The sequence below is a fragment of the Heterocephalus glaber genome, unplaced genomic scaffold, assembly GCF_053883595.1.
Source record: "Heterocephalus glaber isolate CG9 unplaced genomic scaffold, H.glaber_assembly_v1.0 deba00001497, whole genome shotgun sequence".
Lineage (NCBI taxonomy): Eukaryota > Metazoa > Chordata > Mammalia > Rodentia > Bathyergidae > Heterocephalus > Heterocephalus glaber.
The window spans coordinates 7,881,672-7,906,850 of NW_028258320.1; the positions used below are offsets into that span (position 1 = coordinate 7,881,672).

Sequence of the window (25,179 nt, forward strand, 5' to 3'; positions counted from 1 at the left end):
TAAACCCCAGGCCCAGCGGTAGGCGGGTTCGAGGCGCCCAGGACCCCTCGGCCGTGCAGCGCCCTCCGCCTGCGTCCAGCCGGGTAATTTGTAGGGGCCAGAGCCCCGATTTGGGCGGGAGCCTGGGCGGGGTTTCCAAGTGCGAGCCTCGCCCCACCATCCAAGCCCACCGAGCTCCCCGCACCTGCTGCCACCAGGGGGACGCGAGCCGGGCCCGGAACGGTGAGGCGAGGGCTCCGGAAAGCTGCGCCCCCTGGAGGGTGGGCCAAGACCTCCCACGGGACCTCCGCACCTGACCCCAGGAGCCGTCCCGGGACCCCGAGACCCCAGACCTGGCGCGAGGCTGCGTTTCCGTCACCGTCACAGCCACTGACCCGCGGGTCAGCTGTGCGTGCACAGGGAAGAGGGGTCCGGTGCGCTCACCTGGGGTCCCGGGGGTTCAGGGATCCGGGGGTCCGGCAGGGTCGGGGCGGAGTCCGAGAGTCCTGGCCACGTCCCCTTTGCGCTCTCCAGGGGTCCGCGGTGGCCGCACCCCCGTCCGCCCCGGCACACCCGGACGCAGCAGCTCGGAGGCCTCGCGCGGTGGGGACGGCGGTGGAGGCGGTGGAGACGGCGCCCCCAGCGCCCCCCAGTGCCGCCCGGGCTGCTCCAAACAAACCCAGCGCCATCAGGCTTCCGGGGGTCGGGGTCGGGGCGGCAGGGACCGTGGTACCTACCCGAGGGACCCACTGTGCGTCTGAGATGGGAAGCTGAGCACTCGCTAGGCGACAAGGACTCTGTCTGTGACAGCCGGCGGCGCGGGGAGGCTGGGAGCGAGGCGAAGCAATCCGGGAAGATCAGTGCCCGAGAAAGTGAACCGGCAGAGGATTTACTCTGAAGAGAGCGACTGGAGGATCAGGAAGACCGGCTCCCAGGGCACGGCCGGCCGGCGAGCCTCGGGCAGGGAAGGAATTATGCAAACGACCCTAATAGGGAGCCGCCCCAGGAGGGTGCTGCGGTGTAACTCACCTGAGCGGGGACAGCAGCCTTGACAGTCCTGTGGCTGTCATCTCCCTAATTGCTGCAAAAACAGGCCCCTCCTGCAAAGCCTCACTGTTACTTAATAATAAGATTAGCATTGCAACGAAGCAGCCCATAAGCATCAGTTATTCCTCACTTACCCAGACAACATACACACACACACACACACACACACACACACACACACACACACGCACGCACGAACGCACGAACCCTCTCATTCTACTGATTGGCCCGCTTTACTATAAACAGTGTCAAATAAACATTTTCAGAGTTAAAAATGATCTTAGACTTCTCCAGTCTTTTTCGAGATCCATAATACTTGTTGATTTAGATAAATTCCCATTTGGAAGAGTTTTTTAAAGAACGTTATTATATGGAGCAAAAACTTCCTTCCCTAGAATTTTCTCTCAGTGCTTAGAACTCACCTTTTGAAATGGCCCCAGAACCGAGTTCAAGTTCTCTTCCCCTTGTCTTTCAGAAAGCTGAAGATGGCTGTGGTGTCTTACTCCACCAGGACTCCCCTTTCCAGGTAAAACATCTTCCACACTTTAAACAGCCATAAAGCCTAGTGTGATGGCGCACACCTGTAATCCTAGCACTCGGGAGCCAGGAGGATCACCATGAGTCCGAGGCCAATCTAGACCACATGTGAGTTCAAGACTAGCCTAAACTATATACTGAGACCCTGTCTCAAATAAATAAGTAAATAAATAGCTACTATAGTTCCTACAATCTTCAAATTGACTGTCATCCTAATAGCACCTATATTTTGTGAATACATGTTTATAGAAGGTAAAATGTTCTGGTTATAGAAGTATCATATTCATTGTGGATGTTTTTGCAAATCTGGGGAAGAACAAAATTTGAATGAGATGATGTGTGACGCCTTTAGTGCAATGCCAGCCACACAGTGACACTTGTGAGATGCTGCAGAATGGAACTTGGCCATTTCCCAACTCACATGGGTTATGTTCGCCCTGCTAGGGGCTCCCCATGAGTTCACATAGCCAAGCCACCAATTCCTCCTTTTCCTGCCAAGGGAAATTCTGAGTGCTGAGCTCCTATGGAGGATGGAAGGAAGAGGAAAGAAGGAAAGAAGGGGACCACGGTGGCCTTACTGGGTTTGTCTCAGAAAAAGCAAAAGTTACTAGCTACCTAAATGGTAATGGAAGCAGACTTCATGGCGATGATTTGGGTAGGGTTAGGGGCAAAAGCAGGAAGGTTAACAGGTGCCAGGGATTGAGGGTGACAGGGAACGAGAAGACAGGCTTTGCTTGTGAACATTTGTGGAGGGCTTAGGATGTGCCAAGCTCCGCTAATGTATTTAACCCTCAGCAGCCCTGTTAGGTAGCATAGGTCCATTGGACCCTCAAGTTATGACCAACCTGACAAACATACAAACAACTTAGGTTAATTAGGTTAATGGAAGAGTCATCTGTCTCTTGTTATCTAGAGCGTGTACCCAGGTAAACATTCAGATCTCAGCAGTATTGACTTAAAGCTGACTTGAGTTACAACCAGCCCTCGGGACCCCATCGAGTTTGTAAGTCAAGGGCCCACTGTACTATAATTAGCCTATAGAAAATAAAGCACAGAAAGGTTAAATAAATGACTTGCCCAAAGGAACAGATAGAAAAGCTAAATTCAGCCCAGACTGGATTTGGACTCTGCATTAGATTAGACCGCACTCAATGGTTTCATATGACAGGATGGAGGTAAACTTCTTTTCACTTGTTAAGGGATTATCCTAAGAGATTAAAAATGTCATATTATTTTGAGTCTAGGTTACTGTTTTTTGCTACTCTTGTGGCTAACACTTCGCTGAGACTGGCTCCCAAGGCAACTTGAATTTATATGGGTTACATGCCTCTGAGATTATCTATAGACAGCTAGTTCTTATTTATTTTTTTGTGGGGGGGAGTACCTGGAATCGAACTCAGGATCTTGCACTTGTGAGGCAGGCGCCAGAACCACTAAGCTAAATCCCCAGCCCAGCTAGTTTATTTTTAATGAACCTGGGTTATTGTACACATAGTGATGGTAACTTTATGAGTTAAGTATTTTCTCACATCTTTACCTGGTTTGAACGTTTAAAAAAGTTTAAATTGCAGTAAAATTCACATACTGTAAAACTCATCATTTTAATTATTTAATTATGCAGCGGAGTTGTGGTACCCACATGGTATTGTACAATCACTATTGTCTAATTCTAGAAAATTTTCATCACCTCCAAAGGAAGCTCCATCCCCATGACACAGTCATTTCCATCCCCCACTCTATCCCACTTCCTTGACAACCAGTGTTCTGATTTCTGCTTCTGGCTTTACTTATGCTAAACATTCCTGATAAATGAATTCATATGCTATGTGACCTCTCATGTTCCACATGGTGTTTTTAAGGTTTATCTATGTTATAGCAGTGCATCAGCCTATATATGTTCTTTTCATGGCTAAAGAATGTCTCATTGTCCGGGTGCACCACACTTTATGTATTCATCAGTTGATGGCTTTAGGCTATTACAACTGATGCTGCTATGGATGTGCATGTACAGGTGTATTTTTTGGATGTCTTTTAATTCACCTAATACCTTGATTGGAAGTGCCTGGTAGTATGGTAATTCCATGTTTAATCTTTTGATGAATGGCCAAACTTTTTCTCTAACATTTTACATTCTTACCGCAACAGAAGAGGGTTCTAATTCTTCCTATCATCACCAATACTTAGGGGTTTTTTTCCTTTTTTAAAAATATACCTGTCTTAGTGGTGTAAAGTGATTTCTCATTGTGCTTTTTATTTGGATTTCCCTCATGACTAATGAAATGGATTAGCTTTCCTTTACTTATTGGACATTTGGATATCTTCTTTGGAGAAAGGTCTCTTTATGTCCTATGCCTATTTTAAAAAACAAACCTTATTTTTAAAGAGCAGTTTTAGGCTTACAGAAAGATTCTATCAGAAAGTGTAGAGGGTTCCCATGTACCCTTTGCCTCTTTGTGTACACAGCTTCCCTTAGAATCAAAGTCCTACATTATGGTGCATGAACCTACATGGATGCATAATATTATTCAAAAGCATATTAACCAAAGACTGTAATTTAATTGGAGTTCACTCTTGGTGTTATACCATCTATGAGTTTTGACCAATGTGTGATGACATATGTTCACCATTATAGTATCATACAGAATAGATTCCTTACCCTGAAAATCCTCCAAGCTCTACCCATTTATCTCACTCCTCACACTAGCCTCTGGCAACCACTACTCTTTGTCTCTGTAGTTCTCCTGCAATTACTACCCAATACCACTGAGTTGCTGTAGGTGTTAGGAATATAGCAACAAGTAAGACGTGGCCCTCAGTCTTACAGGGCATATAATTTCTAGAGAAATATTTCCTCATAGATTTGCCTTTCTGCGAGTATGCAGAGTAGGACAGATCTTCCTCTTCCCCAATTCCTGGCATTATTTTTCATGTCCCTGCATAATGCTTGCTACACTGTATCATTTAAAAACTACCTGAAGGGCAAGGCTAGCAATTTATCTGGCTACCCAGCGTGGAGTAGATTTTCAATAAGTGTTTAATTATTTATAAAGATTTTGGGTTTAAAGGATACAGCTTTCCCAAGGTCACAGTGCAAGTCTGTGGAGAGTGAAAGTCTAGTCTTCCTGGTTCCATCCCATAACTGTTCTCCTCCCTGCATGGAGCCAGCCCACCTGGTGCCGCATGTACTGCCAGAAGACCTGTGTGAGAGCCTACAGACATTAAGACTAATAGGAAAAAGCTGCTTTTTTTTCCTTTATGCCCCAGTCTGTGCCTTAAGTATGAATAAATAAATATAAATAAATAAATAAGAGCTGGATTTAAAGTTAAAATAAGCTAGAGCAGGCTAGATATCTAGACTGACCATGGAGGCTACCATGTGTATTAATTCTGGATTTTCTCTATTTCCTGTGAAACTGGAAATGAAGGAAGAAACACATCTAAAACATTGAGCTGAGGCTGGGCCACCAAAGCAGGGCAAAGGGTGAGTGATTTTTAGAATTTTTAGTTGCTCTCAATTGCTGTGGAGATTTTCCTGGAAAGGACAGGAAAACACAAAACCAAACAAAAAACAAAAAACAAAAAACCAAAGAACATATAAACTCCCTAAAAAATACTAAGGTCAAGAAGAGAAGGCTGCATATATAAATCTCAAGGAATCTGAAGTGTTCACCGGGCAGAGGCTGGAGCCCACTGAGTTAAGTTTGTCACTCCTATAGAGAAGGGAAAGCACACTGTGGCAGGGAGGGACGTTATCATAAGGGGACAGAAGGAATCGTTCTTGCAGGATTTGGACTTGGCTTCAGTGATCTGGGGAGAGTTCTGGGAAGCAGAGCTGTGCTTTAGAGTGACGCTATACAAAGTACAGCTTTCTTAGCTTGAGCAAATTAATAAATCTTGTACCTGTAAAACAAGAGAAATGAACAAAAACTAAAGCTATTTTGCATTTTTCTATTTTTGGTTATTAAAAAAAGTCAATCATTAGGCTTTCTGTTTGTAAATCCTACCTACCAGAGTATTTTCTCTATACCCCAGCCTCCTCTTCCTCCTCCTGTTTTGATCAGCAGAGGAGCAGTATCCCAGCATGGAACGCTCCCTCTTCCTTTCAGCGTGACACATCATATTGTTCAGATGGCAGAGGAAAACTGCCTGTCTCTGGTTTCCCTGTTTCCATTTGCCACCGCATGCCATGCCCGAAATAGTCTCCTCTGCCTTCCCAGCAGCCCCTGCTCTCCATGCCAAGATGAAGCCACAGGGCTCCTCTGGATCTGATCTGGCTCGGCCGTGTCCACAGCATGCAGAGTTACAGTTAAAGTCTTGGCAGTGCCAATACACACAGGGACAGCCATGGGGCAGCTAAGCCGTCCTGACTCTGTCCCAGAGCAAGAGTGTGTGCGGGCTATGGTACAAGAATTGCCTGCTAAACTGAAGCTCCTGCATTGTTTGTTTCCCCAAGAGGGGGTAAAGAAATCACAAAACAAACAACCAAAAATATGGATGGTTTGTGTTTGTTTTTAATGCTCTTTGGACTGTCTATAGAATGAAAATAGGTACACCTAATAAATATTTTGTCATTTATAGTGTGGGGAATTAGGTGAATAAAGAGATAGACAGATAGATGGATAGGACATTATGAGCTCTGTGGTTTTATTGCATATTTTGAGTCTCAGGGAAGTGTTTGGGGCTTGGCAGCATAAGCGCACAGGTGCTGACAGGTGATTCCAGGAGTGACTGAGAACCACAGGTCCTGTGGTGAGGTGAGTCTCTCCACTGAATGGCATGACCAAGTGCCCATGGATGCCTATGACTCATTGGTGTAGGTTGATTTCTGAAGAAGGAGCAGCAGTCTATGGGGGGCATCAGAATTTGCCTGATGGGAGTCAGATTCCCTGGGGCTGGGCAAGGGCTCTGTTTAATTTAACCAAAGGTGTTAATGGCTGTTAATAGGTCCTCTGGGACACGTGGATAGGACACCATAGGCCATGCTGTCCCCTCTTAAGTGTCCCCTACCCTGGAGCTTCCTCCTGCTCTCAGGGCTCCCTGATGTCCTCTGGGAAATTTTTGGATATACAAATTCTTGGACACATTCTGGATATTTTAACTGAGAAACATGGAGGGAGAATCAAGAAACCTGTATTTGAAAAGCACTTTAAGGAGATTCTGACATATGCTGAACTTTGAGGCCACCATTCTAAGCACATTTTCTATATCAACACATACAACCTACACAGCAGCCCTCACACGAGGTCCTCAGATTGCACCACTTTCCGATGAGAACATTGAGACACAAGAAGGTCAAGCGCCTTGGCAGAGGTCCCCACTGGTGAGGGGTAGAGCTGGCTTTGACCCCGTATCTGGCTCGGCCATGTAGATATGCTAGGGCTCAGCTGCTCTCATCTGGAACACATGCTTCTGGAAAGCCTTTCCGGAGTCAAGCCCCTAAATCCCACCAGACAATATCAGCATCTGCCACACCTCTTTCTTTCAGGATGTGTGGGTTCTTCCTGTCTTTCTGTTCCTAGTACCCACTCCCTCCATTGCAATGAGCAAACTTCAGAATACAAGGAAATAATGAATAATTGACTAAATTGATCAGTGAATCAATAAATGTCATGACTCAGAGGTAACTTGACGAGAATTTTCTGAAGAGTTTTAGAAAATGCAGATTAGAGAATCCTATCCTTTACCCACTGAATGAGAATCTCCAGGAGTGGGGTCTGAGAATCTGTATTTTCAAAAAATCAAAAATAAAAACCTGGTTTTAACAAAAAGTTGTGCCCAACCTACTGGTTCTGCACACCTGTACCCTCTGCTTTAATTGATACTGACAATTTCAGATGACCCCACGAGGCCTTGGTTGAAGGCATCCATGAGCATAGGGGTCTCATTTGATTCTTAAATCCTGCCTCATAGAGGAACTGCCAACGTTTCTGGATGAAAGCCAGAGTGTGCTCCAGAGTTTACATATATTACATGATTTTTCAAAAACATAAAATCAGTATAAGAACTGCATGTAGTTGGTTCCACCAAACTGCACATGCAAAGCATCTCCTCCTCCCCAATAGACAGCCCTCAGCACAGAAGTGGGTCATATTCCAAAACTGTGTTTGTAAGTTGAGTTGCTTAGAGCTCAGAAACACTTTCCCACAGAGGTAATATTAGAAAAGAGGGTTCCAGTCCTCTGCCAAGACACAAAACTGATTTAGAACACTCTGAAATAGCATTTCAGATGGGCTACGTGGACAGTCATGGGAAATGTGGCAACCACCCAACATGAAACTGGGGATTCTGGGAGTGTGGCAATGTCTTGGTGGGACAGGGTTGTGTCCAAGTCAGGAGCCCTCTTCCAAACAAGCACACATGTGCACGTGAACACACATCATATATGCGGTGAGTGCCACTTCACGGGAGGACAAAATTGCTGCTCAGCGAACACCCAGGCCAAATGAAACCTTTTCTCCCTTTGCTATGCAGACTGGAGCTGCCCAGACATTCAGAACTCCGGGGAACATGATTATTGATAACAAGATTGCTGAACTAGATAACCAAAAGTGCTTCTACCCTAAGCTCTGATATGCTCTTACTCAAATTTGGAAACATTACACAATCTGTGGTTTCAACTTCAAGACAGCTGCAGCCACCTTCCCTACTATACCTAGCATAACAGTTTGGAGAAGAACATGGAATAAATATTATAAATAAAATTGCAGCTGATAAAGTGCAAATCAAACATCTAATTTCCCTTTGCCATTAACTGATTCACTCTGTGACATCAGACCAATTTCTCTGGACCTCTGTTTCTGCATTTGTAAAAGGGAGATGAATGGTTTCTAAATCATTACAGTCCTTTCCAGATCTAACATTCTAGAATTTGATAAAAATACTCCTCTCTACTCCCTGGTGAGAAGATTTGCCAGTTGGTTAAGAGCTATTCAGCCTTTTCCATACTTAACAGTGAAAAACTGAAACTTCATTGCATCTCAGGCTCATACACCAAGAACCAAAGCTGATAAGTTAGAGTTTTAATTCTTATAAATTAAATTTTATTTCATTTCATGCTTACTTGCCCCCAAACCAAACTTCAGTTAGGTGATAGCTCATTGACTTTAATCCCTGTACTCACTGAAACATTTTTTGGCACCCAGCAAGCTAAGGACTGGTGTGGCTAATAATAACAATAAAAATAGCAATAACAGTAACTGACCAGAATTTTGACGTGAATATTGAAAGAAGAAAAGGATTAGGGCACTCTATTTTTCCTATAAGAGGAAAGTAATCTAGGAGTATTTAAACCTTTCAGAGGAATTAATATACCTAATCTCAACAAACACCATCAAGGACTTGTGTATATTTTAGAGAAAAACACACTGTTTTTGAAAGGAACCCCCCCCCCCCGCCCCGACAATACTTACAAGGGGAGAAAAAAATGAGAAAGTATGGATCCCAGCAACCCATTATGCTTTGGATTGGTGGCATTGAGGCCCCATTTCTGGGTGAGGCTAAGGTGCCCTTGTGATGTGCTGGGGACATCCCTCCAGTTGTCACCAGGAACATCCCAAAGGACAAGGTAACGTCCACAGCCATAATGGGATTCAGCTCTCTGGCCAAGAAAAGAAAAAGAAACTTTTGCTTCTATCTCCTTAAAAAATAATCCAAAAGCCATATCCAAGCAAAAGGGAGAGCAAAAAATGACCCCCAATACTACACAACACCCCCAGGCCCCCACATCTGCTCAGCCAGCTGCATAACTAGACCAGGAATTCTATGGGGCATAGGAAGGAGGAAGTCTGTTTCTAGAACAGCTGACATTTCCCACTCCAGAACCAACGATTCAACCGAGATTAACATTTTATAGGCCTTCCACTGTGTCAGAGAGTATCCTGAGGGTTTAATATGCATTCTTTTAAACTTTTTCTCCGTTTTTATTAGTATATGTTTGCAACATTAGTATATGTTTGCTATTTCCATTTGTTTTGGGGACTCAATCCATAGGTACACCATATCTTGATCATTTTTTTTCTGCTAATCTTTGAAACCACCTAGTGAAATTTATGTTGTAGCTACTTTCCTTAGTAACCACCTACTTCTGCTTCAGAGGGGAAGAAGATATGTCCTTGAAAGACAGGACTGAGAGTGATCTCAGCCCATCACTCAAATGACCCAGTGTCTCTAGATCAGTAAGAGCTTGAGCTGTGAATCCTTCTCCACCTGTCTCTGCTCTCTACAAACCCACTGGGTGTCCTTGCATATTCAAGGGGAATTGTGAAAGTGCCTATCTTTCAGGTTTGGCCCGGACTTCCACAGAGAGCTTCTCCATAACCGACTTGGGACAGTGTCAGGACATCGGTGTTGGGACCTGGTTTGGTGACTCCTGTGTCCCACACACCAGAAGGCCTCCTGCATCGGGGCTGATCACAGCGGTCACAGGGGTCACAGACAGCCCAAGGCCGAACTTTATGTGTGGAATGCTACGATCTCCTCCTCCAAGAACAGAGCCTGGCGCTCCAAAGGGGGCTCCTGGCCCCAGCACCCTCACTGTCACGGGGGGACTTGTTGGGAAGCTGTGTCAGGACCCCGCCCCAGGCCTCCCGAGTCAGACCGTGCACAGCACAAATCCCTGTGACCTGCGTGCACATGGATCGTGAGAAGTCCTGCCCGCGGGGACACGAGGGCAGTGATCCACTGCAGCCTCTGGTGCACAGTGTGCAGGTTTTAGGGGCGAGGCAGGACAGCCCCTCTGTGCCCTCAGGGCATGCTCTTGTTAGTTCTGGGAACCCTGTGTCTCAGGACCCAGTTGGTGAGACCACAATTCCAGGCTTAGCTCCAGAGTCACAGACACATCTACTACCTTTGTCTCCCATTCCCACTGAATGTCAGGTCAACGCTCCTCAAACTTCTTTGGATAAAACCCACGATAAGAAATATATTTTACAACCGCACACACACACACACACACACACACACACACACACACACCCACTATGTCACTGAACTGAAACTGTCACGAAAGAACCCTTCTCGCTAGCAAGTGAGAGGGACTCAGATTCTCCCGTTTACTCTGCTGTTTCAGCTATTGCTCCTACGACCTGTAGAGCTCACTGAAGGACCACGAATGGGTCATGGCTGGCAATGTGTAGACCCCTATACTTAAGTATTTTCTTTAGAGGAACGATAGCACCTGATTGACAGTTTAGTCTCATCTCGCTCTTCCTTTCTAGGTACAGGGGACATGCTCCAACGTCTGGCCCAGAGAGGCACCTAGCATGTTTGCTGAATGAATAATGAATGGATGGGAGGATCTTGGTACAAGCTATTTTTGCAACCTGTCTATCTCTACCTCTGACCTCCTTGGCGTCACTGATGTAATTTTTTAAAGTGCAGGCCTATTTATGCAATACTTCCCAGCCACTGCCTTGACTGTAAGTCTATGGTAATGAGTCTGTGTTCAACAGGAATTTTCAAATGGAAAGTGGTCCTGCAGACTACTGTGTTGAAGAGTGAGAAGAATAGAAAAATTGTGAGTTCAAAGGATAATAGTTGAGTTTGTAGCATTTTATGCTTTCTTTTGCTGCTATTTAATGTTGTACTAATCTCCCCATTGTGAATTAGCTGAGCCTGGTGACTGTGACCGGGACACATTTAGAATGGCCAGTGTCAGAGTCGCCAGCCTGCCCCTCAAGCCCGGGTGCCCTTGCCAGTCTGCTTTCATTCTTTCAACACCTCTGCTCTTCCAGCATGAGTGCCGCAGGCAGAGAGGACAACAGGGAAAGATGGTGACCGAGCACATTCATTTATCATTTATATCCCTGGCTGGGGACCGAACCCTGTAGTACAGGAGAAGGGAAGGGAGCTTGGGACAAGGCATTGGAACCTTCAGTTCTATCTTAGCCAAAGTCACACGGCCCTTCTTCCATTTATAACAGGTGGATGGGAAATAGAACGCCCCTAAAAGAAGGCTAGAAGGAACAGCCTCAGTTCTGCTCTTATCTTTCACCATCACATACTACTAAAACCAGCCATCTAATAATCTCTTCACATCTCGGCAGCTTATCCTTAAACATCACATTTACATATAACATAAAAGTCTGACTGCCTGGGGTTTTAATCTTGCCTCTTACTAGTTAAGTGTACAAATTGGAGCTAATAAGAGTATTTACCTTATAGAATTTTTGTGATGATAGAATGGGTAATAAATATGAACCACTTAGAATGGAGTCTGGCACATAGTTAGAGCTTGGAAAATGCTATTCTAAGATTATTATTATTATGCACAAAAATTGTCTATACATAAGTGATTCATCCTCTGTGGCATTTAGATGGGTAAAGTGATGAAGAAGCTTCAAAATGAAATGCTTGCAGACTAAGTGCGATGTAGTACATATTTTAGGATGGATACTGGAAGAGAGAAGGACATTAGTGGGAAACTTGATGATATCTGAATGAAGTCTAAAGTTTAGTTAATTTAGAACTGTTCTTAGTTTTGACAAATGTACAAAAGTGAGGTATGATCATAAAATACGGTGATTGTCTATATGCAGAAAAGTCCTATTGTACCCAAGCCCATCCAGAGTCCTACCTTGGGGCACCACCTGTAGCTGATCCACCCACTTGGCTTTGTTCAGGGACCAAACTCGCTACTTTTTTCTCCCTGACCCTGGGTCAAATGAGGATGAATGACAAAGAGACACGGAGTCACTTTAACTAACATGCAGGCAGCCAGGGGGCTCTTGCCTCTTAGTAGGCAGAGGGCAAAGGGAACCCCCCCCCACACACACGTATCTGGCTCATCTTGCCTTTATTCACCCAAACACTGGCATAGCAACAAAATGACACAAGATTCATCTGCTTTCCAATATCCACTACTACATTCTCTGCTAAACAAGGCAACCTCAGCTGTCTTAACTTTGCCCTAGAACCTGCAATATGCAATCACCCCTGAGTGCAGCCTTTCTCTTTTGCGCTTTCAGAGGAGGTCAATTAGGCCTCAATTCTCCTCTGGTCTCCTACACCCTATTGCAGAAAAAGACATATTGCCATGAATCTTATGTATAATCTTCCCTCTTGCATTAACCACACTTACCTCATCATTCCTGCCCCTTTCTGAAGCAGCTCTGGAGTCCTTTCCTGAGTGACTTTACTTATGCTGTCCTGGCTGCCTCCATGTCCTGAATGGGTTCAAAATGTTTCACTTCCATGGCCATTTTGACTTTGGGGAAGAGCTGGAAATTGCACAGTGCCAGATCCAGTGAATAAGGTGGATGAGGACACACTGTCATGTTTTTAGGAGCCTAACTTTCCTTTGGATGGCACTCAGCAGCAGCATTCACTGTATTTTTTTTTAAATCACATCTTGTAAAGACACTCACAAAAGAGAACATCCAGAACTGCTTAAGAAAGTAGCAAGAATGGTGGGATAAGTATATTTGAAGTAAAAGAGAGCTGTTTTGAGGGGATTTAATGGCAATGTGTCTTTCACTGCAATGCATTTTTTTTAAACATTTACTGTATATTTTGATCCCACGCCATCCTGTCCTGGGACAGAAGTTTGCTGCAGAACACCATACAGACAGACTAGAGGCCCATCCAAAGCAGCAGCACTCTCTGGGTGTGGATGACATTTGGCAGACCCTGTGGCCCTCCTGTCCTCTGGGTAGAGTGGGTGCCTGCCCAGCACTTGGCACTGCAACGTGCATTCAGGAAAAGGTCGGTCACTGGATAGCTCAGGGGCAAATCGCTAGCAAGAGAAAACATTTCCCAGAAGGCTGAGCTGAGAATTCTGTTTCCCACATATTTAAAAAATCACAGAATACACAAGCTCTTAAATAATTAATCATTAAAACCAACACCACTCTGAGGAGACACTTGTTTCGATGCCAACATTTCTTTGGAACAAGATAGGCTTAGCTAGGAAAGAAACAGCTCCTCGGGTAAGAGCTCTGCTTCTCTCCCAGATGGGAGTCTCTCCTTGGATCCCACTTATAACCACAAGTAGGAGAAGTTTGTAAGGAATCAGAATTGTGTGTTAATAGTACCTCTACAGGACAAGATGTAAAATTAAAGATGAAGGATGTGTGCAAAACAATCATTCAGTCTTTTACAAACTGGTCAGTACTATATTTAAAACTTCTGTGGTTTGTATGTTTTAGCTTTCACTTTAAACTGCACATAATACATTGAAATGAGGGGGGGGACAACTTGTATCCTCTAGCCTGCTCATCACTTTTCACTTAGTTCATTCTTTTCCTTATTCACTTATCCAATGGATATTTTTGAATAGCCACTATTTCCTAATCAGGTTGGGGAGAACAGTTGTAAGTGGCCAGTGATGATTAAAATCAACAATATTTCCACACAGCTGCAATGTCCTAAGGTATTTCATGTACCTTATTATTAATCGCCTAAACTGCTTTTCAAGGAAGCCTTTTTTTCCCAATTGCATGACTGTGAAAAGTAAGTATCAGAGAGGTCAAAGCAATTTTCCACAGAGCTACATAGCTGGCAACGTGCAAAACTGGGTGTGAACTGATAGGTCTCCCACCACCTCAGCAGCTATTATGTATCATAGCTGCCCTCTTCCTATTGTGCCTTGCCCCCTCCCCTGTGTGACATCATGCCAAGATGGTTGCTCCCACCAAAGAATAAACCCTTCTTCCCAGTATGCCCCTGTTCCCACCTAGAAAGTAACCTAATACTCGCTCACCTCCTACCACCTAGTGACATCACCGGCTCCTCCATTCCCTAGTCACTACCTCACTCAACCCCACCTCAGCCCCTACAAACCCCACCCTAGTCTCTATAAAAGACTCTCCCTGCCCCAGGCATATTGCTTTTGTCTCTCCTTTGCTCAGAGACAGCCGGGCAGATCTATTCCCCTAATAAAGGCTTGCTGTGGCCTGGTCTGGTCTTGGTCTTCGGCCCTTTTACCTGACATGAACGTGAGTCCTTCACACTCCAGGGGTAGAGTTTTTCCTCAGCATGAGTGTGGGGAACATAGCCAAAAGAGAGGGTGCCAGGCCAAGCCTTCTTAAAAATGTTGGGTTTGGGGTGATCCTGTGAGAAAGGAATGAAGCTTAGGCAGAGACCTCCCCCAGCAAGGCTCAGTGGGAAGAAAAAGCTCTGTGGAAGACAGAAAAAGTGAGAAGTGGGGAAAAGGGACAAGGAGAGACCACAGGAGCGGCTCACTGCAGAGATATCTCAAGTTAACTTAGGTGGACACAGGTCACTGCCACTCGTCATACAATACAGAGGAGATCAGGACATCTGTTTTGTGAGAGACAGAGCAAAGGAGGAAGGATGAGTGGATAGATATAGAGCAGAGGGACCGCATAGCAGCAGGTCAAGGACTAAAGAAAATCCAAAGACATGAATTCTTTGGCCAACACAATTAGATGCCAATGCTTAATAAGGAAATTCATGAAATTCTGCACGTACAAATCTCTTTTTAAATTTACAATATTTGTTTCTAGTTTTTTGGAGCCTCACTTCTATAGAGCAAGAAGGAACCAGGAACTGATTAATGACAGTCATGCTGGGGGCACTCAGCACCTTCAGGCCCTCTGTTTCCTCCTAACACTTATTTTTCACACCTTATCATACCTCCCAAGGCCCTGTTGGGATTTGAGTTTGCTCCTCTTGATAAGCATTGATCAGCTGCAAGTCATGGTAGAGAGCTGAACCACTGCTGATTTTTAAAAACTGTGTACCTAATTGCATCTTTAAGATTTTCTACAATTACTATGCACTGCTTGGGTAATAAGAGAAAATGTGAATGTTATTTTTAAAACTATCAATTCCACAAGCACCGAAGGAGGAGCTGTGGCTTGGCAGGAGTCTTGTGAAAAGATCCAGGGGTTTTATTGAAGTCAGGCTCAATGTAAGCCAAGATCATGACACAGCAGCTAGAAAACAAAACAAAACAAAACAAAAACCCTTAAGCAATCATTGGAAGCCGTGCCCCACAGGACTCTGCATGGGTCAGGCCTCATCTGGCACACAAGCCACATTTTATGGGAGACATTAATAAACTAGAATGTGTTTGCTGCTGGGAAGCCAAATACAGAAGTCTAGAAGTCAAGTTACATGAGGAGTAATTAGGAAAAAAATGGACATTTTTCATTTGGGCTTCTTTAGAGAAACCAGAGTCAGGCAGTAGCTTTCTTCTAGGTTTAGAGAGATGGAATATGGTCGAGACAGCATCTGACTATCCACTGGCAATATAGGAGGCAGGGAAAGTGCTGCGAGAGTGGCAAGATAGGAGACTCCATTTTGATAGGAAAGGGGTACTTAAAATGCTAATTACCCAACAGTGGGTTGCCTTGTGCCTTGGAAATTTGCATTTTATAAGAAACCTTCAGAAAGAGACTGTATGGCCTATCTCAGGAGGGAGTTTGGGCCAGACCTCAAAGCACCTTCCTGATGTACAGCTCCTCTCTTTCTAGACTAAGTTCATGATGCTTACAACTATGGAGATCTCTAGGACAAAGACAGGAAAAGTGAGTACTTTCTGGAAGACAAGAAGCAAGATTGCAATGGGTACATCCAAGATGGCAGAACAAAGGTACCCAGCATTCACCTTTTCTGCAAAGAAGAACCAAAGTAACAAATATATAGCTGCATTTGGAGGTGAGTGGCCATGGGGAAAACACTGCAAATCAAGAACACAGGCTAGAACCTTGTAAGATTCAAGACTGGGACAACTGCATAGAAAGAGAAACAAAACACCCCAACACCTGCCACCCTGGCTGCACAGCTTGAATAGAAAGAGTTTCTCTAATAAAAATACAGTTGAATTCCTTAGCATATTAGATTAAGAGGAAGAAAAAATATCTGACTCCAACCATAGGTTTTTAAAAAATATCACAAACAACACAACCACACACACACACACACACATAATGAAGAGAGTATTGAAGACTCCTTTGGAACACCATTAAATGAAAAAACATCAGCATTTTTGGAATACCCAAAGGTGAGAAGATAGTAACTCGTGCCATAAAAAAATTATTCAATGAAATAATAGTAGAAAACTTTCCTAATCTGGGAAAAGATATGGGCTTTCATGTAAGGAGGTTCATAGAATCCCAAATAGACATGCCCAGAAAAGATCTTTACCATAGCATTTTTGGTCAAACTGTTAAAAGTACAAGACACAGAAAAACAATCAAAAAATTGAAAAAAGAAAGTTACCAAGACATATTAAAGGGTCTTTTTTATTGGACTAACAGCAGACTTCTCAGCAGAAACCCTACAGGCCAGGAGGAAATGGGACAACACATTTCAGGTTCTGAAACAAAATAATCACCAGTTAGGAGGGCTGTCCTCCAGAAATGAAAGAGAAATAGTCCTTCCAACAGCTACAGGATATATATTCTTTTCATTGGTTCCTGGAACTTTCTCAAGAATAGATATACATTAGGCCACAAAACAAGTCTCACCAAATTCAAAAACAGTGAAATCATATTCTGCATCTTTTCTGATGAGAATGGAATAAAACTAAAAGTCAACAGCAGAAGAAACTTTAGAAATTATACGACTATATGGAAACTGAACAACACTTTTTTTCTGAACCAGATATTGAACCCAGCACCTTTGTACTGAGCTACATCCCTGGATCTTTTTTATTTTTGATACAGGGTCTTGCTAAGTTACTAAATTGCCAAGGCTGGAATCCAATGTAGGATCTTCTCACCCCACCCTCCCAGAGACTTGTAGGCAGGCATCACCATGCTGGGCTTGAACCACACACTTTTGAATACACAATGAGTGATTGCAGAAATCAAAGAAAAATTTAAAATTTCTTGAAACAAAAGAAAATGGAACGATAACCTACAAAAACTTTTGGAATATAGCAAAAGCAGTACTCAGAAGTTTATAGCAATAAGTGCTGACATAAAAAATAAAGATTTTCAATAAACAAGCTAATGCTGCACCTCAAAGACTTAGAAAAGGAAGAAAAAACTAAACACAAAATTAGTAGAAGAGAAGTAATAAAAACAGAGTCAAAATAAATGAAATAGAGACTTTAAAAAACGTTAATGAAACAAAGATGGTTTTTAAAAAGATAAATCAACAAGCTTAGCTAAATTAACTAAGAAAAAAAAGAAAAAATGAATAAAATCAGAGATGGAAGAGGAGACATTACAATTTTACCACAAAATTAAAAAGATTATTAGGGTTTACTATTAAAAAAAAAACCTGTATACTAACAAACTGGAAAACCTAGAAGGAATGCATAAATTTATGGACACAAATGAACTACCAAAATTGAACCGGAGGACATAAAACGCCTGCGTAGGCTAATTCCAAGTAATGAGATTGAATTAGTAACAAAAAGACATCTAGAAGAGAAAAACCCAGGATGGGATGACTTTTTGGATGAATTCTATAAAGATTTTAAAAAAGAATTAATGGCAGTTTTCCTCAAATGATTTCAAGGAATTGAAAGGAAAAGAAACTTTCAAAATCATTATTTAAGGCCAGAATTGCAATGTTACTCAAACCACACAAGGACACAACAAAAAAAAATACAACAATGTCCCTCATTAACATAGATGTAAAAATTCTCAACAAAATGCTAGCAAATTTAATGCAAAAGGTTATCAAAAAATCATTCACCATAACCAAGCTGATTTCATTCCAGGAATGCAGTGAGAATGAAGGCTAAAATTCATATTATCATCTCAATAGATACAGAATAAGTATTTGATAAAATTCAATTTTCATTAACTATAAAGCCCTGAAAAATTAGGTGTAGAAAGATCATACCTCAACATGATAAACACATATAATATATGACAAGAAATATAGCCAAGCTCATTAAGTACTGAATGGGGAAACACTGGAAGTATTTTCCCTAAGACCAGGAACTAGACAAGGCTGTCCACTCCTGCCCTTCTTATTCCAGGTAGTATTAGATGTTTTGGCCAGAGCAATTAGGTCTGAGAAAGAAAAAAAAGGTACACAATGTGAAGAAAGCTAAACTAGTCCTGTTTGTAGTTGATATGATTCTATACATAGAAATACCTAAAGATGTCACCAAAAGATTATCAGGATAAACAAATTCAATAAAGTAGCAGGATACAAAATAAGCAGAAAATAGGTAGCTTTTTGTACTCCAATAACAAATGTGATGAGAAATAAATCATTAAGCAGTCCTATTCAGTTTTCCACCAGCCACCAGGACAGGGTGAAGAGGACCCCCCCACCCCGGGCAGGCCCAGCAGCTGACGGCTGGGCAGAGCAGAGCCAGCGGGGCCGAGTGGGGCCGAGCGGTTGCAGGCTGACCCAGACCTGCTTGCTCCGGCTTGCTCCACCAGCCACCGGGACAGGTGAGGAGGACACACACACACACACACACACACACACCCCGCCCCGCAGGCCCACCAGCTGACCGCTTGGCCGCTCGGGAGCCTCCAACAATAACCACCCCCCACCCCACCCCACCCCGCCTCTGGCCTTTTGGCTGTCCAGCTAATGGTTACACACTGCAGAGGCACAGGGAAACAAAATCCATTGTCCTGAGCTCCAGAAGTGAACGACAGAGAGAGTGCCTATCTCAGGCTCCCTAATGAAAGCAAGCCCACTGGAAAAGTGAAGGGAATCTCTGCAATAAAGGCACACGAGACCACCGTGATTGGTAAATTGGAGGGATTATCAGCTCCCATTGGAAACTGGACTTTCTTCAGGGGAAAAGCAGCTGAAACCTGCTGTAGAAACTTGCAGAGTGCAACCCTGCAGGAGGACAGGGAGCTCAACTTGGGACTTGCAACCAGAAATCTGCCTGAATCTCACAGGTCTGGGACTAGCTTACTGAGACTCATTGACTTATAACTGCACACTGCTGCCCACATTGTCTATTGTGACAGCAGAGACACACCTTGAAGGAGGCCCTTTATTTTTTAAAGGTGATAGATTAATAACTACCACAAATTGTCATTCTTTAAGAGGTATTTGATGCTACAGTGTTGCTGATTGTATGACTTGGGCTAAGGTGGCATGATTGATCTAAACAGTTTTCCTTCCTGGTATAATGAAAATGAGATAGCCTCAGAGTCATTAGAGACTCAAAACCTAAAGATCAGCTATATCTGGTAGACACCTCTGAGAAGCAATCATTCCATAAGGGTTTTAAATACATCAACAAAGATATTTACAATAAACAACTTCATAATATCAAACCAGGAACTAAACCAGGGACAGTACCAAAAACAAAAATGAGAAGGCATTTAAGCAAGTCACAAACCCAGACTTCCACCCCACAAAAGGCAATTTCTGGGGGAAATGAAATGCAAAAGTCTGATAATCAACCACCTGGACACCATGAACTGATAGCACAGGAAGTAACAAAATAGATGAATGAGGCTCTAGAAAAATTCAAAACAGAAATAATCTCCCAGATAACTACAAAGATGGTGAGCAGAGTGAAAGACATGATTAGAGGCTTTAGAACAGAAACTGATAAAAAAAATAGATGAGCTCAGAAACATGCTGGAAGCCAGGAATGCCCAACATAAGAAAGAAATGGAATCCATGAAACAGATTCAAACACATATTCAGGAGATTAAAAATCCCATTGAAAGCATGCAGAGCAGATTAAGAGAATCTGAAGATAGACTAGATATAGAAGATATAGAAGACAGGATTGTGGTGAAGGACCATGAAAACAGAGATTTCTTAAAAATAGTAAGGGACCATGAGAAATCAATTCAACAGCTGCTAGATGATACAAAGAAGAATAACATAAGACTGATAGGAGTCCACAAAAAAACAGGAGAAAGTACAACTGACATAAAAAAACTGTTCACAGAAGTAATACTAGAAAACTTCCCAGACAGAGGAGAATAGGACATACAGATAAGCGAGGCATATAGAACTTCACCCAGCCATGATCAAAAAAATCTACACCTAGACATATAATAGTCAAGATCCCAGAAACCCAACAGAAGAACAAAATCCTACAGGCAGTTAGAGAAAAGAAACAAACCACCTATAAAGGAAAGCCCATCAGAATCATGGCAGGCTTCTCAAAACAAACACCCAAATCAGGGAGAGCCTGGAGTGAAGTATTTCAAGCCCTAAAAGAAAATAACTTCCAACCTAGACTGTTGAATCCTGCAAAAATGTCTTTCAAAATTGATGGGGAAATTAGATACTTCCATGACAAAGAACACCTGAGAAATTTCATGAACACCAAACCAGCACTCCAAACAATTCTAAGCAATATCCTAGAAAAAGGCAACGAAGGTCACAACTCCATGAGGCTCAACAGAGGGAAGCCACCAGACAAGGTAAGAAACTAAAGGGAAAGGGGGAAAAAGAAATAAGAGCCAACAACAGTAAAACATCATGACAAGGATGAGTCAATATCTCTCAATTATAACTATCAATGTTAATGGCCTCAATTCACCAATCAAAAGAAGTAGACTGACAGAATGGATTAAGAAGCAAAATCCAGCAATATGCTATATACAAGAAACATACCTAACTCAAAAAGAAATTCATAGACTGAAAGTAAAAGGATGGAAAACGGCTCTCCACACCACAGGAACCCAGAAAAAAGCAGGGGTAGCAATCTTATTTGCAGACAAAGTAGATTTCAAACCAAAACTAATCAAGAGAGACAAAGATGGTCACTACATCCTTGTGAAGGGAACAATCCAAGAGGAAGAGATGACAGTCCTAAATATATATGCACCAAATACGAATGCCCCCAACTAAACAAAACAAATATTAATGGGCATGAAAAACCACATAAGCACTAACACAATTGTAGTGGGGGACCTCAGTACCCCACTATCACAAATAGACAGATCATCTAGACAAAAAATTAACAAAATTCTAGAACTGAACCAAGCTATTGAACAAATGGACGTAATAGATATTTACAGAGTGTTCCACCCCACAAAATCAGAACACACATTCTTTTCAGCTGCACATGGGTTAGTCACCAAAATAGACCACATGCTAGCTCACAGGCCATGTCTAAGTAAATGTAAAAGAATTGAAATTACCCCCTGTATATTATCAGACCACAGTGCAATAAAATTGGAGATCAATAACATGACAAACTGCAAAACTCCCACAAACACCTGGAAATTGAATAACACCCTCCTGAACAATGGGTCACAGAGGAAATTAAAGAAGAAATTAGACAGTTTCTACAAGTAAATGATGATGCCAGTACAACATTTAGGAATCTATGGGACACAATGAAAGCAGTTCTATGCAGGAAATTCATATCAGTGAATGCCCATATTAGGAAAACAGAGAGAACTCAGATAAATAATCTAATGCAGAACCTCAAACTCCTAGAAAAAGAAGAGAATAACAAACCCAAAGCCTGCACAAGAGAGGAAATTATAAAGATCAGAGCAGAAATCAATGCAATGGAGACTAAGAGAATGATACAAAAAATTAATGAATCAAAGAGTTGGTTTTTTGAAAGAATAAATAAAATCGATAAACCTTTAGCCAACCTTATCAAAAAAAGGAATGAAAAGACTCAAATCCATGCAATTAAGAACGAAAAAGGGGAAGTCACAACAGAACAAGCAGAAATCCAGAGGATCATCAATACCTACTTTGAGAACCCGTACTCTAATAAAATGGAAAACACAGAAGGAATGGACAGATTCCTAGACACATATGAATTGCCAAAGTTAAATGAAGAAGATATAGAAACTCTAAACACCCCAATTACAATGAGTGAAATTGAAAATGTAAGAAAAAATTTACTAACAAAGAAAAGCCCAGGTCCTGATGGCTTCACTGCTGAATTCTACAAGACATTTAAAGAAGAACTGATGCCATTACTCTTTAAACTCATCAAGGAAATTGAAAGGGAAGCAAGGCTTCCAAACTCATTCCTGGAAGCAAGTGTGACTTTGATTCCAAAACCAGGGAAAGACCCAACCCAAAAAGAGAACACAGGCCAATCTCCCCAATGAACATAGACACAGAAATCCTCAACAAGATACTGGCAAACAGAATACAGAGTGTCATCAAGAAGATCATACACCCTGACCAAGTCAGATTTATCCCAGGGATGCAAGGATGGTTCAACATTCGTAAATCAATAAATGGAATACACTATATTAACAGAGTCAAGGACAAAAACCATATGATCATCTCAATAGATGCAGAAAAGGCATTCAACAAAGTCCAACACCCATTCATGATAAAAACCCTACAGAAAATTGGAATAGAAAGTCTTTATCTCAACCTGATTAAGGCTATCTATGAAAAACCAACAGCCAACATCATACTAAATGGTCAAAAACTGAAAACTTTCACGCTAAAATCAGGAACAAGACAAGGATGCCCACTATCACCACTCCTGTTCAATAGAGTTCTGGAAACATTAGCCACAGCAATTAGAAAAGAGAAAGAAATAAAAGGAATAAAGATAGGAAAGGAAGAAGTTAAACTGTCAGTATTTGCTGATGATATGATACTTTACATAGAAGACCCAAAAAACTCCACCAAAAGACTCATGGACTTAATAGACAGATTCAGTAGAGTAGCTGGATATAAGGTCAACACTCAAAAAACAACAGCCTTCTTATACACAAATAGCAGACTCACTGAGAGAGAAATTAGGGAAACAATTTCTTTTACAATAGCATCCCAAAAAATGAAATATCTAGGAATCAATCTAACAAAGGAAGCAAAAGACCTCTACGCTGAAAACTACAGCACCTTGAAAAAGGAGATCGAGGAGGATATAAGAAAATGGAAAGACGGAGTCACGCAGAACTCACCGGGTCGGCCAGCTGCAGACAGGCAGCCACCTGGTTCCAAACTACAAAGACCCAGAGGACACCAGACCACCAGACCATGGTACTCGGTCCCGCCACTCCCGGCCCAGAGGTAGGGGCTTCTGAGCCACCGTCCCACTGCTCCTGGTCCAGAGGAAGGGGCTTCCTGGCCACCATCCCTCCCACTGCTCCCAGCCCAGAGGAAGGGGCTTCTGGGCCACCATCCCTACCACTGCTCCCGGCCCCAGTCCCACCTCTCCCAGCTCAGAGAAGGTGATCCTCATGGGCACTAATAGAAAACAGAAAGACATCCCTCGTTCCTAGGTAGGAAGAATCAAAATGGTGAAAATGCCCATACTTCCAAAACTGCTATATAGATTTAATGCAATGTGATTGAAATTCCAACAATATACTTCACAGAGCTGGAAAAAACAATCCAAAAATTCATTTGGAACCAGAAGAGACCTAGAATAGCAAAAGCAATTCTGGGCAACAGAGACATGGCTGGGGGTATCACAATCCCCAACTTGAAATGATACTACAAAGCTACTGTGATAAAAACAGCATGGTACTGGCAAAGAAACAGACCCGAGGATCAGTGGAATAGATTAGAAGATGCAGAAACAACTCCAGACATACTCAGCCACCTCATCTTTGACAAAGGAGCCAACCACCCTCATTGGAGGAAAGATAGCCTATTTAATAAATGGTGTTGGAAAAACTGGATTTCAGCCTGTCAGAGATTAAAACAAGACTCATATCTATCACCCTTCACTAAACTAAGATCTAAGTGGATTAAAGATCTAAATATTAAGACAGAAACAGTAAACTTGCTGGAAGATAAGTTAGGTGGAACTCTTTTTTTTCTTTTTTTTAGTTAGATAGAACTCTTGAAGACATTGGCATAGGAAAAGATTTTATGAACAAAACCTCAGTAGCACAGGAACTAGCACAAAGAGTCAACAACTGGGATCTCATCTTATTAAAAAGCTTCTGCACTGCAAGAGAAACCACCATAGAGATAAGAGACAATGTACAATGTGGGAAAAATATTTTAGCAGCTGTACCTCAGACAAAGGACTACTATCTAGAATATATAAAGAACAAAAAAATCAGACCCCCCCAAATTTAAAGACCCAATTATAAAAAAAATGGGCATCTGAAATGAACAGACATTTCTCAGACAAAGAAATAAAAGCAGCAAATAAGCATATGAAAAAATGTTCAACATCACTGGTCATTTGAGAGATGCAGATGGAAACAACTCTGAGATTCCACCTCACCCCAGAAAGAATGGCTGCTATCAAGAAATCAACAAATAACAAATGCTGCCAGGGTGTGCTGAGAAAGGAACCCTTCTCCATTGTTGATGGGAGTGCAGACTGGTGCAACCACTGTGGAAATCAGTATGGAGATACCTCAAAGAACTAGGGCTAGAGGTCCCATTTGACCCAGCTATTCCCCTCCTGTGTATCTTCCCCAAAGAATTAAAAGAATCATACCACGGCGATATATGTGCACCCATGTTTATAGGAGCACAGTTCATAATAGCTAAAGCTTGGAAACAGCCCAAGTGCCCATCAACTGGAAACTGGATAAAGAAGATGTGGTTTTTTAATAAAATGGAGTACTACTCAGCCATAAAAAACAAGAAACTAGAGTCATTTATAGCTAGATGGATGCATATTAAGGCCATACTCTTAAGTGAAGTAAATAGGACACACATGTGTAAATATCAAATAGTTTCTCTAGTGTGAGAAACTGAAAGTGTAAATAAGGATTAAAACGAATAATTGATAATTTGAAAGAGGAAGAAAAGCTCCAAAGGGGTAGGGAAAGTAGGAGGGGAAGGGGAAAGGAAAGA

General features: G+C 42.5%; 1 protein-coding gene and 1 long non-coding RNA gene across 12 annotated transcripts in view; one reads left to right on the forward strand and one right to left on the reverse strand.

Annotated features, from left to right (window-relative positions):
* Positions 1-5,722, reverse strand: part of Rcan2 (regulator of calcineurin 2) — a 163,610-nt gene extending 157,888 nt beyond the window's left edge. For 2 of the 11 annotated variants that reach the window (XM_004846422.4, XM_087184636.1), the window contains exon 1: positions 717-905. Coding sequence is in view for 1 of the 11 variants with exons in the window: in XM_087184643.1 (XP_087040769.1) it covers positions 5,572-5,682 (111 nt within the window). In the remaining 10 variants the exon portion in view is untranslated. Of the gene's footprint in view, positions 1-423; positions 906-1,008; positions 1,198-1,448; positions 1,587-4,733; positions 4,761-5,571 lie in introns of those variants that run through there. The other 9 variants (XM_087184642.1, XM_087184637.1, XM_087184643.1 and 6 more) reach the window with 9 other exon arrangements.
* Positions 1-24,889, forward strand: LOC106009552 (uncharacterized). Its single transcript, XR_015440265.1, has 4 exons — positions 1-413; positions 514-5,044; positions 10,779-11,077; positions 15,999-24,889. It is a non-coding gene; the product is annotated as an uncharacterized LOC106009552 (long non-coding RNA).
* The last annotated feature ends 290 nt before the right edge of the window (positions 24,890-25,179 follow it).